At 39.7% G+C, this 17,015-nt stretch overlaps 1 protein-coding gene across 3 annotated transcripts in view; it reads left to right on the forward strand.

The window, feature by feature from the left end:
- The first annotated feature begins 263 nt into the window (after nucleotides 1-263).
- Nucleotides 264-17,015, forward strand: part of LOC113025427 (synaptic vesicle glycoprotein 2C-like) — a 69,500-nt gene continuing 52,748 nt past the window's right edge. For 2 of the 3 annotated variants that reach the window (XM_026173144.1, XM_026173146.1), the window contains exons 1-2: nucleotides 264-683; nucleotides 9,066-9,958. In XM_026173144.1, coding sequence (XP_026028929.1) covers nucleotides 9,352-9,958 — 607 coding nt within the window. In that variant the 5' untranslated portion in view covers nucleotides 264-683; nucleotides 9,066-9,351. Of the gene's footprint in view, nucleotides 778-9,065; nucleotides 9,959-17,015 lie in introns of all 3 variants that reach the window. The other variant, XM_026173145.1, reaches the window with a different exon arrangement.

The raw sequence follows: 17,015 nt of genomic DNA on the forward strand, positions 1-17,015 counted from the left end.
AACTAATAGTAACTATCAAGGTATGACTAATGAATTGGCTGGTGAGAGTATACTCATAATTTTCTCACATTTTACAGGTCAAGTCATGAAAAAAATAAACCTGGGGTGTATTTTGCAGTCTTAACAGAAGCTGCTTTTGTACATTAGCACTTCAGAGGATTTAGGCACAGCACAACTGTTTTTTAGTGAAGTTGCAGCTTTAACCAGCAGCTTCTTTTCAAACTTCTCCCCGGGAGCCAAATTTCAGCCCTCCCTTACTCTCATCTTACGTCTAAACCCAGCAGCTTGTGATTGTAGCACGTCACGGAACCTTCGCCGGATACGTACCGTGGACTATTATACGGAAAAGCTCACTATTGTCCGTAGGATGCAAAGCCACTATTGATCTCAGTCTGCCTATTGCTCATGCACCCTCCCTCTCCCCCTCGCTCCCCATCACAGACACACACATACACTCACACACTCACTCACGCTTCCTACCTCCCATCAGCATCCCTGGGCTTTCTTGGACTGCAGCAGAGAAACCGCTGCATCGAAGAAGACAAGAGGAGAAAAAAAATAGAAAAAAGAAAAAAGAAAGAAAGAATTAATTCGTTGCTCACTACCTCCGTGGCCGTGTAGAGACGCAAATCAAGGAACGGACACTTCAGAGTCTTCGAGTTCGTTTCGATGCACTAGAAATTGTAAGCATTTATTCATTTGTCTCACTGAATATCAGCAACTATAAGTTCATCTCCTCCATCACCCACGCTTTAGTCTGGATAACTGTCATTAACGGTAAGAGGAAATTTCGTATTCACCTGCTGCTTAAAAAAATTGCAGTAGAAAAAATAAAATGCTCCGCGCTCATGATTGACGGGAAAGTTGGGCAACTTTCGAAGTCGTCCAGCGCGAGCATCTTAAGCTGTGCTTAGAATTAGAAATCCACACCACAGAACTGTGTTTGATCAGAGTAGCTCCTCATTTTCTTGATGATCAGAGCAGATTCTGAGGCGTGTGTCAGCTTTTGCCTGCTGCCAAAGTTTTATTGATTATTATTATTATTTTAAAATATATTTTTGTGTCTAGTCTTTTTTCATCGTGGAGCAATGCTGCGACTTTTTGCTATGCGTGTGTGTGTCCATGGAAAGGGTGATGGGGTAGGGGGTGCTACCATCCTGACGCGATCATTGGTCATAGAAAAAGCGAGTCGGTGCACGCACGGCGAGGCAACCCCGAGCTTCCCCCTCCGCTTAGCGCGCACGAGCAGCCGGAGTGAAATCTGCAGTAAGATGCGCACAGAGAGAGAGACGACGAGGGGAGGGGGGGAGATAGGTTCATCCATTAATCAGGAGTCAGTGCTCGATGCGGTGTGAGGAGAGCAATCTAACTGTACAGCGTAGTGCGACGTCGTCTCGCAAGGGAACATTGAAAGGACTGCCCGAAATCTAATTATGGGACGCCAGTTGCGTCAGAGGGCCGCGCGGTGATTGATGTTCCTTCCCGCTCGTGCTCTGCGCTATACTCACCCGGTGGCGCCGCCGCGTAGAAGCCGCAGTAGTAAAAACGCTGCAAGTGGAACAAAGAGGAAAGTGACAGATGAGTTTTGCATAAAGCTTTCCCAAACTTCCCCATTCATCCTTCTGGAAATTGTGACCAGGTGTTCGCTTCGAGGCAGTTCTCTTGACCGGATAAATGTTCCATTTGAATAGATATTTGTCAAACACCCAAGTCAGTAAATTGATGTTTGCCTTAGGCCCGTGTGCCTCCGTGTTTGGTTTAGCACGCGAGATGGCAATGAAAACATCCATTCATCTATTCACATTAGTCGTTTTCACTTCTTTGTTAATCTCAATTTTCATCTCTGTTTGAGGACAGTACGCACAAAGGAGGGTTTGGCTTGCATGTCTGCGGCACACGTCTCACAGATGGTGGGGGCAGAAAGTCAGGATACAATCTGTCAGGCGGTCACCAGCCTGTAGAGAGCAGGGCAGGTAACATCAAGCGATTCATATGTGGACATAAGTGAAGAATGTCTCCCTCAATTATTTAGTAGCGCTTCATGACTATGTCTTCTTTTAACTGGATTCAGTGTTCAGTATGCCAACAAAGGTGGGAGAGTCCTTTGTAAAATTCGCTTCATTTGCTGAGATCAGTGATGTGAAGCCACCTTCATGTCTTCTGCTTCAGCAGCTCATCGTTTTACTGTGTGGAGGTTAATTGAAATCATAATGAGTTAAAATGTTTCCACCTGACCAAATGTTTTCTAGTATCCCTGGCCTAATTAATGTGTCACGTATAGGACAATGAATTTGTTTCATATAGCACAAGAAGGTACAACAGCAAGATACCAGGAAGAACTGGAGTGACTATAGAGATCTGACTTTATTCAGAAGCTGAGCTGAACAAACACACTCACACCCGGTCTGTTGCTTTGAACTTCACTGGCTTGTTGAAAGTGAATATTTAAGTTGGAAATTTTTTTCTGAGAGGCACTGTGCAATTTGCTGAGAACAAAATGATGCAACAGCAGTCATCATCCATCCACTGAGGGCTGGATTAAAAAATCCCACTAAAAAGTTAAAGGGTGTTCCAGTGTCCCCTTTTTGAGCAGCATAAGGAGAGAGACAAACAAATATAAAGTGGTGGATTCTGACATGTTGACAAAGCCTAAAAATACAGAAAGTTCAACTGAGCATTGCACTGATCATGACAACAGACACACACGATTCAAACTTCTACAGAGGGACCTCTACAGCAGCTGGCCAAGCAGTCAGTAAACCTTCACAACTGTCAACTGGCCTATTGGGATTCTGATCAAAGCAGTCAAGTGGGGTTTGCTTGTAAGTTTTTAGTTATTTCCACTCCCTCTGTGTTCTGTGGCAAATACTCACTTGTGGCCTCTAAAATTTGCTATGTAGTGGTTTGATCACACTACATCTTTTGTGTCAATTTTAGGGAAAACTACAACGGAAAGATATCCCTCTAACGTTCTATTAGAAAACAACCAGGTGGTAAATGTACACATAGATAAGAGGTGTGCTAGAACATGGCATAATGTTTCATAATTTTCTGAGATCAATAGGGATCGAAACGTTTTATACCTTCTTCTTTTTATGCTTTGGCGACAGTTGTGAGGTTTCCTTCAGGCTTTGCTAAGCTTCATACACCTTTCATGCAATACAGTTACAGTTTTTAATCTCTGTCTCCTACAGGCAGCAAATCCAAATTCAAGGCTTACTTTACCTACCCATCGTACCACTATAAAAGTACTCATATTGCATGTCTACATGTGGAACCACATGGGAGGTTCTGAAGTATTTCTGTACTTCTCTTGTGAAGCATCTGCAGAGCTTGGCATGTTATTTTATTCACATGATGTGCATGAACAAATGTTCACTGCAGCCATCTGTGGGCACCGTAGAGAGCCTGTAGGGCTTTGCACATACCGCTTACACTCACATATTGTCAGCCAGCATGTCGCATGCACTCACTGGATCTTATGCTCAACAAAATGTTGCTGATTTTGATATTATCAACAATGAATTATAGTTTCAAATTGAATAATATACTGCTGAAAATAGCTTCTTCCTTTTACCTTGTGTCATAAGAATATGCCTTACTGAGTCTCATAGCAAGCACCTCCAAGGTGGACCTGTGTGTGCTTGCAGGCATCTTGTGTTTTCATGCGTGTTTGCCAGTGATTAATGAATGTTGCTGGATGGCGTCAGCAGGCCATGACAGCTCGACTGCAAGGAAATCATTTCTTCACCCTCCGCGGACTGCTGATTCAGAACTTGCAGGAATTTTGCTGATTGCTAAAATCACAACATGAGAGTTGTTGTAATAATAACCCCAATAACTGCGTCACAGCAGAAGGCATGAGTCGCCATCAGAAAGAAAATAGAAGTGACCATAAGCGATATTAGCTGTTTATTGGAGGAAATGCCAAGGTTGTTGGTTGAAGTGTGGTGACTTATTGTATAACCATGGGTAATTTCTGACATCAGCAATATGTGTATGTGAGGAAATGGATTAAAGATTGCTTCAAAAAGAGACTGGACATTTGGACCGGACTTTTAAGAATTATCTCTGTAGCCCAAACTATATTGAAAGACTTCTAAATGTCAGCATTAATGGCCATTTGCATAAGGAGGAGAACGGTTAGCCTATCATGAATAATGAAATGTCAACAGAAGAGGCATACGTTTCATATTCTGCATTACCATCAAGATGATGACTTTGAAATTCTTGGCGCACTTGGATAAGCGAGATGAGAGATGGAAGAGGGAAAGAGAGGGAGAAAAAAGGAGGAGGTGAAGAGAGATTGAGAGCCAGAGCGAAAGGAAAGTAGAGATTAGCATGGAGACCAGGGAGTACACGCAGACCCAGGTGTCTGTTATACAAAATTATCCATTTCCCTCTTTTATAAAAAGTTCTCTGAGCATTGCTGGACAGTTAGTTGATTGGTTATTTTCTTCTTGACCATTGGGTGTGGAAACTCTCAGAGCATATCATGAGGTTTATCACACATTTAGACCTTTAGTCAGAGGCATCAAGTTCTCAGTTTGGAGGAGCAGTGTGGTTAAAAATGAGGGGAAGTTTGGAAGGAGGAATGTGCTTCTGTACTCACAGCGGTATGCTCAATGGAAGCTCTTTTGTGCATTATAAAAGCACAGAATGTCATATTTGACCAATAATGTTTGATGTATACTGTAAATCCGAGTGTTACTATGAAGTCCTTCACTATATAGTATCTTGTTTGATTTATATAGGGATCTTATATAAATAACTAAATATGTAGTTATTTAGTTATTAAACAGGATGCTAAGGTCTGACAAGATAATCTACGTAATCTGTTTCAAACCACATTGTGATCTGCCCCTAGATATTTCTAGTTATGGCTAAACTAGTTTTGTTATTTTGAAATGCACCCTGCATCTACTACTTCAGTAGCTAGGTACATTAGTTTAGCTTGCCACCATCTTTTACCTCAGAAGTCAAATGTTGGAACTGAGAACAACGTCAAGCCCGAGTTTGCAGTGTTCCAATAATAATAGTAAGAAAAAAAGCCAATGTTTTGCTTGCATTATCAAGAGTACAATGCAGTATTTGTTTTTTGGGCTCAAAAAGAATGCTTCAGCAAGTTTATAGATAGAACCTGTCCAGTGCTCTGTATGTGGTGTGTTAAACAAGTTACTAATACACAGCAGTGGTAGTACAGTGTTTTGGTGGTAAGACCAACTTAATGGGGGCTTCTAGCTGAAAATTCTGACTGTGAATTTGGAATTTCCTGCTTCCCACCTCAAATGGGACAAATTACATTTACAAAAGTTCTCTCCAAAGACTAAAAATACATTGCTGATCCAGCGAGTAATGGATGTTTGGCCCAAACCAAATCGACTATCGATCTATAGGTTTGAATGACTATGTTGACTCAGGCTAAGTCTGGGTGATAGGTATGTTGGGACATTGAGTCTACATCTGGTCTACGTAATATTTGCCATAACACATGTCTACACAAAACAGTAACATACCTGAGCCTGAAACTGTGAGGACCGATTCATCAGATAGATTAGATATTCCAACATCTAACCTTGTAGAATTTTTCACTTCCCACTTCAGGTTGTAATCCATCTGTTTGTTTTTTACTGTAGGACACATGGAAGCAGTGTAAATTATGTAGTTGTCCTGTAGCCACAGAATTAGTGCTGTATCTTTGGGAATTGTTGGGGGGGGGGTAATCACCTGCCTGTGCACAAAGTTAGTTAGGGCACTTTCGCCACATCATTTGACTGCTGCATTGCACCAAAATCTGCTTCACGTCGTTGTGGAGCTCCGGCGCTTGTGTTCAAATGACAGAGTCCGACTGATGCTTTATCTAATGCTGCAGAGCAAAGGTGGTAGAAGCACAATACATCAACCTGCCATGGTCAATAGGGTACTTCACCCAGTCTTAACACATCACTGTATGCTTTCCACCCAAGAGATTTCACACAGAAATGCAGAAGTGTGTTAAGGTTTTCATCTGCTCTTAGACAAAATCATTTCACATTACTGTGTGACTGCAATGTATTGTCTTACTGATATGCGTACTAGAATCTACAAGGAAGTACTTACAATTTGCTTCTAATGCTTCTAATTAAAATAAAAAGAGTGTAGCCAGATAAATTACTCTTTCAGGTTGTTTGCGATTACTAGTATTTTTGTTAAGGAGATGCCAGTGACTGCTCTTTTTCTCGAGGCCAGCATTGAAGTTAAGAAAAATAAAGCAGTATTTGATTAATCGAGGATTTATTTACCATTAAACAAACTCAGTCGACGAGCCTTCTTTCTCACATACCTGGCTTGTCAAACACCACTTGACCATTTGTTCAGTGTGCACTCTACAGCATATAGTGATGCTAAAGTGGCTTTGGAATGGAAAGTGATGGCCCAGAGGCTTTCTCGTGTTTCTCTTGCAGCAGTGTTTGGGTACAGTGACTGCTGGGTGCTCATATGGCTTGGCCTTGTGGGTTGACAGGTCTTCTGAAATGCCCCACCAGTGTCATAGTACAGAGTCCCCTAAGGAGAGTCAGTCATACTAGCTGACATGTAATTCCAGCCTAGAAACATGAGCCAGAAACAAATCACATTTGACATAAAACAGAGCAGCAAAAGCCACATTTTCAAGGATGTATTATTTTTGAATGCATAACAGAAATACATATAGTTATGGATATCTTTTCAGAACAATAAAGTTTATTCTGACTTAACAAAAATGTAAACCGCATGTATAAAAACATATACTAAATACAAAGCAAACCTGACATACAGAACAGAAAACAATGCAACAGACGTGGTGCTGAAATGCAATATGCACTCAGCATTGTGAAATTATAATTCTAACATGTTAATGCCAACAAAACAAAACAGGCTTAAAAATAAATTTTTGATCAATCAAATCACAGCCTCTGTCAGTGCGCCCCAGGGCAGCTGTGGCTACAATGTAGCTTGCCATCGCCAGTGTGTGAATGACTGAATGTAGTGTGAAGCGCTTTGGGGTCCTTAGGGACTAAAAAAAGCGCTATACAAATGCAGGCCATTTACCATTTACAGCGCCATGCAAAGAAAGTATCAATAATGCTCAAGATATACATTAATCAGCCACCGCATTAAAGCCACTGACAGGTGCAGTGAATGAAATTGACAGTCTCATTTCAGTGCAGTGTTCTGCAGTGGAAACCTTGAGCTCCTGGATGCATGTAGATGTGCCAAATTCCACTTTGTCATATCCACACCCACTGAAATATTGTCGCAAATCAAGCCCACACCCATACGGCAGTGAGACTCTTTAATGACAGTGGCCTCTGTAAGGAGGGCAGTGCATACCAGCAAACTGCGAAATCTGCTCATAAATGGCTCGAGGAACATCACAAAGAGCCCAAGGCAATAACCTGGTGTTCAAATTCCCCCAGATTTCAGTCCACCCATGACATCCATGATGGAAAAGGTCTGCTGCTAGTAGCCAAGATTCTGACACACAAGGGAGTCATTCCATCTCAAATCATTTTTTTTCATATTTTAACAAGCCAATTATCAGATATTTTTTATATATCTGTCCCAAGTTACAAACCCTGATTTATTTTGACGGTAAGAGTGACCAGTGAAAATTGGGCTTTTATCTTTAATAGTTTTTTAGATATTCATTCACATTCAATCTGTCCTCTGGCCATTTTTCAAAAAAGAAAAAAAATCTTAAAAACTATTTAATATATGAAAATAAAACTTCACATCAGTCATTTTATATAGTCAAACTTTGGGCCATAACATTTTTATGCAAATTGGAGATGTCCGAGCAATGCTGCATATAAATTTAATAAATTGTTTCACATTTTCTGAAATACGCAATATGGGCAAAAATATTGAGCCACATTTCTTAAGCTTTGAGTTCAGATGTATAAAATTAAGCACCTATGGACAGGCAGACTGCATGGCTTTGGTTTCAAAAAGCTCACCGAATTTGATTGTGGGATGCTGCCACTCCAACAAGTTAGTTTGTGACATGTCTTGGAAATATTTAGGAATTACATCAACATGGGCATGAAGTAGCAGGTCATGTAAAGTCACCAAGCACAGAGACATGCATAAATTCACCAACACAGCTGATTCACTCCAAAAATTCCTCTGGCATTAACGTCAGCACAACAGCTGGAAACTTCAACATACTTTCTATGGCCAAGCAAATCCTACAGGTGTAATGTGTATGTGGCCCTGTACTTTGTCATTTAGTGTAAGTGCAGGGACCACAAACACCTAGTTACAGTTTTCTAGCCACTGATGTCAACACATCATACTTCATGGGTTGGTCATTAATTATGTTTAGACTACTGCTGTCATGCCATCAACAAACTAATAATGTGTGAACAGATCATGTCCGAGAACTGAGTACAAAGCACTATACAATATACTCCAAAAATACTTCAAGGACCTGAGTTGTAATTAAATGAAACTCTGACAGCAAGCATACCACTATACTTACTGTATTGCTTATTTGTGCACTTGCTTGGACATTGGTTTCTTGATGGGCTCATACAAATAGCTTTTTTTTTTTTGCTATGTAGTTCAAACCATAAATAGGAGCATATTTCAGCCAGACTGAGAGTACAACAGTAGTGTAGGTTTGGGATATTTTGTATTCAGGAATATCAGAAAATTTGGCCAGTAACACTTTTACTTTATATTTTATCCATAGCTAGTCTACTGACTAATATTTATTTTATGCCAGTAGATTTATATTACAGCTATGTTTATGAGCATAACAGAACATGTCTAAGTCCCGGTATGTAGAGTTTCTTTAAATCATCAATGCTACTTTCAGCTAACAACTTCAAACCTGCAAAATTTGGCCTCTGTGACTTTTACTTCCTAGTACATCATTTTCATCTCATTAGTAGACTGCGCTTTCTGTCAACATCAGTGGGGAGTGTGGCTGTCTCTGTGTAAAAATTTTCTTTTGGAGTGTGCCAAGAAATACTGCAGGCAGGTATTTGTGACTGGCAGTCTTTAATCAAGCTAAACTTGCTTTTTTCTGTCTGTCCCTGCAGGTTTCCTCTCCTGAGTGGTCACTGGACTTTGAATCTTGCCAGTCTGAGATCAACTGTCTTCTCTTCAGCACTGTCTAGTTACTGCAATCCAATGGAATTAGACACCATTACTTAATTGCTAGTCTTCTGGCAGTTGGGTGGTATTTCAGGGGTAATAAATTAGCATAAATCTTGCTCTGTCTGGGAATAGAAGATAGAAAAACAACTAAGTAACTTATATTTATTGCAGCTGGTGGAATAAAAGTGGACTAAAGCTGAATTTAGTGCTTGTTACCCTCGTGCCAAGATGGAGGAAACGCATAACAACAGGACTTCCTTGGTCAGAGGTGCCAAGGACATCGCTAAGGAAGCCAAAAGGCAAGCTGCCAAAAATTTCAGCAAAGCTGTTGATCGAGCCTCTGATGAATACTCATCCCAGCGCAGCTACAATCGTTTCCAAAATGAGGATGAAGAAGAGAACAACTACAACAGTTATACTCAACAAGATGGTCTTTATGCCGACAATGCAACCAATGAAGAGGACGGGGCCTCTAGTGATGCCACGGAGGGTCACGATGATGAAGATGAGATCTATGAGGGGGAGTACCAAGGAGTGCCTGGATACAATGATGGGAAGCCACGGGATGGTCAGGTTGCTCTGGGCCAGCCAGTGTCTGACAGCCTAAAGAGCCGCAAGGAACTAGAAAATGAGAGACAAGCAGATGAGGAAGAGCTGGCCCAGCAGTACGAGTTGATCATGCAGGAGTGTGGCCATGGGAGATTCCAGTGGCAGCTGTTCTTTGTTCTAGGTCTGGCACTTATGTCCGATGGAGTGGAGGTGTTTGTAGTGGGCTTTGTCCTGCCCAGCGCTGAGACAGACATGTGTGTTCCCAACTCTGGTGCTGGATGGCTTGGTAAGGTTTTTTTCTTTGAAAAAGATGTTATATTAAGAAAAATATTACATTTTTGATATTATTCACTGAATGGTTTTGACGTCCAAAGAGTTTTCCTCGGTCTTCAAAGAAGTCTGCATTTTTTACAAAAATTACCTTGCAGAGTAAGAATATTACTGTTTCACCACTGATATCACCCTACCATCAATGAGGAACATGAAAAAGAGTTACCACAAAATGGAGATACTCAAATAAAATACATGTAAACATCAAGACTGAGCTTAAATATAGCTACACAATATGGACAAAGGTAATGGACAACTACAAAATGACAACTACAAGAGCTGCTCAGCCATGGAAACCCATGCCATGAAGCTCCAGTCATGCAGTGTTTGTGCTCATGCTAATGCCAGAGGAGGTTTGGGCCCATGCCGTTATTGAGTCAGCAGTGTTTTGAACAGTCGGGTTTACAGGAGCTCTGTTTATGTAGTCTGCCACTTCATGGCTGAGTTGCTGTAGGTGCTTCTCCTTACAGTTGATTGTAGAATAGCTAATAGGGAAGAAATATCACGAGATAACTTGTTGCAATAGTGTCATCTTATTAGAGTACCACACTCAATTTTAATGAGCTCTTTAGAACCATCAATTCTTTCACAAATGTTTGTAAAAGTAAACTGCATGGCTAGGAACTGGATTTTATACACCTATGGAAGTGGGACTACCTGAAATACCTGAAATAGGAGATTTACACCTAAATATCTAATGTTACCTGACTGTGGCCTGCTGGAGGTATTTTGAAAATAACAATTAAGAGCCAAACACCATTCCATGGAGTAGTCTGATATAGATGTGACCTTATCTATAAAACTTGACATAGACTTTTGCGGGAAATCTATGTCTAATTGACATAACCAGAAACTCCTTTTATCCCTACATCTTCCCGTCACTCAAGTTGTTGTGGTATGTGTTGACCTGACATGTAGTCAAGTTTGTGTTTCAGCTTAGCTCAGCGTGTGAGCAGGCGATGACATGGCCACCAGAAAGCAGCAGGGGTTTGAGTCCTGCTTTCTTGTCCATCTCTATTGTCTCTATTCAATATAGGGCAAATGTCAGTCAAATATTTTTTAAAAAAAGAAGGTTGCAGCATAGGGTTAAAATAGGGTTCGACATTTGCGTTATGGCATTAGTTACTACATAGATCTGACGATTCATCTGTTAATGTGACAGTCTTCAGAAAAGAGGCTTGTGAATTGCCAAGGAAAAGTAATACATCATCAGTAAAAGGCTTATCCTAAAGTACAGTGGAACCCCAACTTAAGAAATTAATTCGTTCCCGAGGGTCTTTCGTAAGTCGAAAATTTTTGTAAGTCGAAGCACCCATCGCGCCTTTTGAGTGAACGATAGGCTATAGGCTAATTGCTAACTGCAACAACAATGCATCGTTCAAGTGGAACAGCGAAGCGCAATTACGAAAGCCAAGGGGGTTGTCACATGATTCGGAAGGCATTGTAGGCATTGTAGGCATTCTGGGCTCAGCCAATCAGAGCCAACGGATTTCGTTACTCGGGCATTTTGCCGTTAAGTGCCTTCGTAACTTGAATTTTTCGTTAAATGGGGTATTCGTAAGTCGGGGTTCCACTTTATTAATATCTTTTTAATATCTTTATTTTTTTGGATTGCTACTGCTACTGGCTCAGTGAAGACAACAAGAAGTGAAGGGGAGAGTAGGCCACCGAGCTTGGTGCCCTTGTGCAGACTGAAGCTTTTGTCTTAACACATGCATTTGGAGAGCTTTGTAGTGTTTTGTTCCAGTCTATGAAGGAAGAACCAAATCCAAATTTGCACAGAATTACAACTCATTCTCTCTCACTTTTCTCCTACCCCTCCACACCTGTCAGCTCTGGCTGTGAATATACTAATGTGAATAATACTATAAATAAATGAATTGAAACAAAAAGAAAAAAGACAAATGAGGAACTCTATCGAAGTCCTCCTAGCAAAGAAAATGTGTTTAGTGTATGTCTAGTTCTCTGGCTATTAATTTTACTGCATACAATATACTTTTCACTGTTGGGTATGAAAACTGACTGGGCCATTCCGAGCCAATTAGAGACAGCTGTTAAATATCAGTTTGCTATTCCAGAAGAACTTTTTATAGCCATTTTTTAGTCAGATTGTTCAATTAAGTGACCAGGGTCCAGTTTTCATTATTCAACTTAACAGGTGTGTTTTTAATCTTGTTTTACTCATTATTTTGAAGTAAGATTCAGATTTTTTTAAAAAGTGATTTTTATTGCACTTTAGTTAAGCAACGGGATTGAGTTGCTTTACTTTAGTACTTTGAGCTAATGGCAATGTTAGCATGGCAATAATTTATACACATAAAATAATAAAATGTCTTCATCTTTAAGACAACAATAGACAAACATTACTTTCTTAACTTTTTTTTAGATAAAACATATGATTTTTTTTTATAAAGTTAAGCAATTCTTTGCGATTTGTTTAATTCACCAATTTTTGTGTGTGACTTGTTTCATTTCAGCTCAGTGTGAGAGTCATTGACATAGAGAGTATAAAGGACATAGCTAATGTGACATTCTTCAGCTCCTCCCATGCCATTCATGCTCTCCATATACAACACAGTTTCTGTCCCTCCATACATAGGACTCAGTTCTGCGTATATGCACCATCTTTGTTTACTCTTTCCCACCCAGTCTTTTAGAGTTCTGATTGGCCAACATTTCTACACGGTTAGGAATATATCGTTGCTTTGGCATGTTCCTAGCAACGTTTTCCTTCGTTTTTGGGTTTACATGTGAACGGAATTTAAAAAAAATAACAAAAACGGAAAATCTCAGTTTTCAAAAATACCCATGTAGGTGTGGACGTAGCCTAAATGGAATTACATTGAATAGATTTGCCATGTAGATTAATTCATTGTCACCCATACCTCATATAGCTGAGTCAGCATCTGAGCAATATTGAAATCGGTGTTTGGATAATTATTACTTTGTTGTAACAATTCATATTGGCAAAAAATAAACAAAAGAAATAAATGACCAAAAACAAATTGCCTTACTTTTTGTGTAAGGCAATTTGTTACAACAAGTTACAAGTAGACTCCTATTTTGAAGCGCTCTAATGAACCATCTAAAAGTCATCTAACATTGCTATCAGGAGACATTAATGCTTCTGTAAAGTCAGCTTTGTAGACATGGAGCATAATCTTATTGATGCTCATAAATTAAGTTAAGATTTATATGACACTTATAGACTGGTAGAAGTATTAGAGTGTTGACAGAATTAATCTCATGATCCTAACTTTCACAAGATTTGTGCTTTTAATGACATTTGATATGCAGAGAAACTAAGTGGTGTGTGACACTTTTAGCCATAATCTCATTGCTTTAGGAATTGCCAGTGGGTTGTCATGGCACCAGGTATTTGGATAGATGAGTAGGAGGTGTGTTAAGCTAGATGGATCTCTCCCACTCTAGGGAAAAGTTGTCTGTTTGTGTGCCAATATGTATCTGTATGTTTAAATGTGGATGGTGTGTGATTTGGCTTTATCATTTCTAACACAACTATAAAAATACTAGCTTGGCACTGATATTTTTCTCAGTGTGTTTGTGCTAAATGAAAGTTTTTGTCACTTAATAAGATTCTGAGACAAAAAGTCATCCTTGTCTCTTATTACATTATCTTAGTGTGGCTTTATTACCAGAAGTACATGTAGAAGAGAGTACTAATCTTATTTCATGTTTGGGGGAGCAAGATGGTTTATTATTCACCCAGATTCCTCCTGTATTCTGACTCATCCCTCAGTGGGAGACAGGAGGGAAAGAATAGAAAGAGTGAGTCATTTCACCAACTTGTCACACGCTGCATAAATAGACGATGCATATATGTGCTCACTTGCAGATATGCTTAAAAGAACAGTAGCACAGTAGCACTCATTAGTTATTTTTATCACAGATTCTCTGTGAAGGTCAGTGACTCTTGAAGTGGTCAGTAAGATAAGTTTCAGTGGACATCTTGTTAAAAGGAAAAACAATGTTAAAATGATAGAGACATCTGCTTATATTTGATTAAAACACTAATCCCAGCTCGTACATTAGTGTTTGTGAGGTCTGACTGAGTGAATACATATCTATATGTGATATGACTTAAAAAATCTTTGCCTCTCCCCTCACCAGCTTCAGATTAAAGATATCTCACAGCCTTATAATATTGGCAACTTCCTGGACACATTTAGTTTTAGGTTCACATCTTTGAGAACATGTTTCAGTAAATTTAGTCAAGAGACAAACAGATTAAAATTGAGTGGATAAAAGTCCAAAGGGGAAGGTGACCTCACTGAACTTGTTTTTGGCCATAACTCAGGAAATGAAGTTTATCATGCATAATTATGATATATTTAATTTTATCACAGTATTTTAGATAGAATAGCTTAATACAAACTAAATAACACCAATAATAAATACATATATAATCACTGCCAGGACACTGCTGTCGGAAGGAAAAACTCCCTTTCAACAGGAAGAAACCTGACTAAGGGAGGGGCAGCCTTCTGCCACGACTGGTTGGGGAGAGAGAAAGAAGACAGGATAAAACACATGCTGTAGAAGAGAGCCAGAGATTAATAACACGTATGATTAAATGCAGAGAGGTCTATTAACACATAGTGAGTGAGAAAGGTGACTGAAGAAGAAATACTCAATGCTTATGACTAAATAAGCAGCACATATATTATCATTGATTACTTGCTGCTATTCAATGCACACCAATGAAAAGTCTGGGTAGTCCCAGATCAAAGCCTTACTAACATGAATATATTTATTATTTATATAAAGGAATTATCTCATTTTTATATTTCTGTCCCTGATCTACTCCAAATACTTTCTTTCCCTTTAATATAACGTAAAAGGTGAAATGCTATCTTGATGTGGGATGGTCCACTTTTTTTTAACTCCCTGTCTTTTCTGTTACCCTGCTGTAATCCTGCTCTTACGCTCTAACACAACCTCTTTGTGTTTCATAGCCTCACTGGCGATCTGAAGATATGGGCCAGAGTTAATCTCTGCAGCATTGTGCTTCACCGCAGTTTAGCTATGGTAGACTGGCTCACGTACCTCCCGGGAGAAAAGGAGAGAGGCTGAGATTTTACACACTTCCTCTAAATGTCCTCTTCTCCTCCACCACATATGGCTTTAATTTGTCTGCCGGTGTTTTCCTGCATCACAATCACCCTTTTTGACTGTTTTAGTTCAAATGTGTGCTTGCTCAGATGAAACCATGCTGCAGGTGTAGTGTAGTAAGAAGACTTTAAAGGGGATTTTGGCCAGCTGATATTTGTTAAGTCTATCACCTTTGCATGCTGTGGTTACGTACTTATAGAGTCACAATCACCACAGACACCTGAAGTTTATCAGCACAGCAGAGTGATAAATAGGCTCTGTGCAGCTTGAGGTTAGCAAATTAAAAACCTAGGCTAAACATGTCCTCTTCACAACCAAGGACAGCATTGTTAGCTAATCACCCACTTAAACGATGTGGGCTTCATAGATAATTGGCAAACTTTCTGGAGGAAACCTGGTCTTGTTAGGAGAGACGCCATCCATCCCACTTTGTATGGAGCAGCTCTCATTTCTAGAAATATGGACAAATTTATTAAACCCCCCAAAATATGACTATCCAGAGTTGGGACCAGGAAGCAGAGTTGCAGTCTAACACGCCTCTCTGTCCTCTGTCCTCCTGCTACCCCCCCCCCCCCCAAAAAAAACCCCCCATTTCCACTGAGACTGTGTCAGCTGCCAAACAGACAAAAAACAAACTAAAAACCAGCAATAGACAACTTAAACATTAAAAAAAATTACAAAGAAAGAACAATACAGTATCCACATCTGAACCAAAGAGTAAAACAGTGAAATGTGGATTATTAAATATTAGGTCTCTCTCCTCCGAGTCTCTGTTAGTACATGACTTAATAATTGATCAACAAATCGATTTACTCTGCCTTACAGAAACCTGGTTGCAGCAGGAGGATTATGCTAGTTTAAATGAATCAACACCCCCAAGTCATTCTAACTACCAGAAATCTCGAAGCACAGGCCGAGGGGGCGGTGTGGCAGCAATTTTTCACACCAGCCTATTAATCAACCAAAGACCAAGACAGACTTTTTGTCACAGGCTGGGTCTCTGACCCAGCACTCTGAGTTCTCTTTGTATTTTTCTCATTTTTTGATATGTTATTAGTTTTTGTGTTATTTCCTATTTTGCCTTTAGTTTGGGCAGTTATTGATGATTGTTCCTGGGTTTTTTTTATGTTTGGGGCTTTGTATTCATTCATCACGTATTAGGTCTGTCTTATTGTGTTGTCATGTTTAGTTTTTAGTGTTTCCTGTTTTATTCTGACAGTGTCATGTGTTCTTTGGTCATTGTATTTAGTTTCACTCCTCCTGGTCCTGTCATTAGATTCATGTCAGTCAGCTGTTTCCTCATGTGTCTCCACTTCCCTGGATCACCTCATGTGTGTATTTAAGCCTTTTGTTTTCTGCTTGCCTTGATCGGTTCGTCTGTTTATTTGACCTCAGTCTTAGTTACAGTTTTCGTCTGTTATGTATTATTAGTCTTAGTCATGGTCTTTGCTTGTTATTTTCCACCACAGTCATAGTTTAGGTTTTGGTCTCAGAATCAGAATCAGAATCAGAATCAGAAAGGGGTTTATTGCCAAATGTTGAGCAGGTTTACAACATTAGGAAATTGCTGCGGTGCTTCAGTGCAAACATAGTGTCATAAATAGCACTTAAATAGACATGAAAAAAAAAATAAAAGTAGGGATAAGAATTAAAAGTGCTACGTAGAAAGATATGTGCATGAGATATACATGAGATATACATGAGATATATACATGAGAATAAGAATTAAGAGTGCTACGTTGAAAGATATATACATGAGTGCAGGTGGTGATCAGTGCCAAACATGGAATGATGCAGTGAACACAGCGTAGGGTCATGTGTTAGTGGCGGGAACAGCCATATGGTTATTGTTCATGTGTCCAACAGCAGAGGGGAAGAAA

The sequence above is a fragment of the Astatotilapia calliptera genome, chromosome 7, assembly GCF_900246225.1.
Source record: "Astatotilapia calliptera chromosome 7, fAstCal1.2, whole genome shotgun sequence".
NCBI classification, from domain to species: Eukaryota; Metazoa; Chordata; class Actinopteri; order Cichliformes; family Cichlidae; genus Astatotilapia; species Astatotilapia calliptera.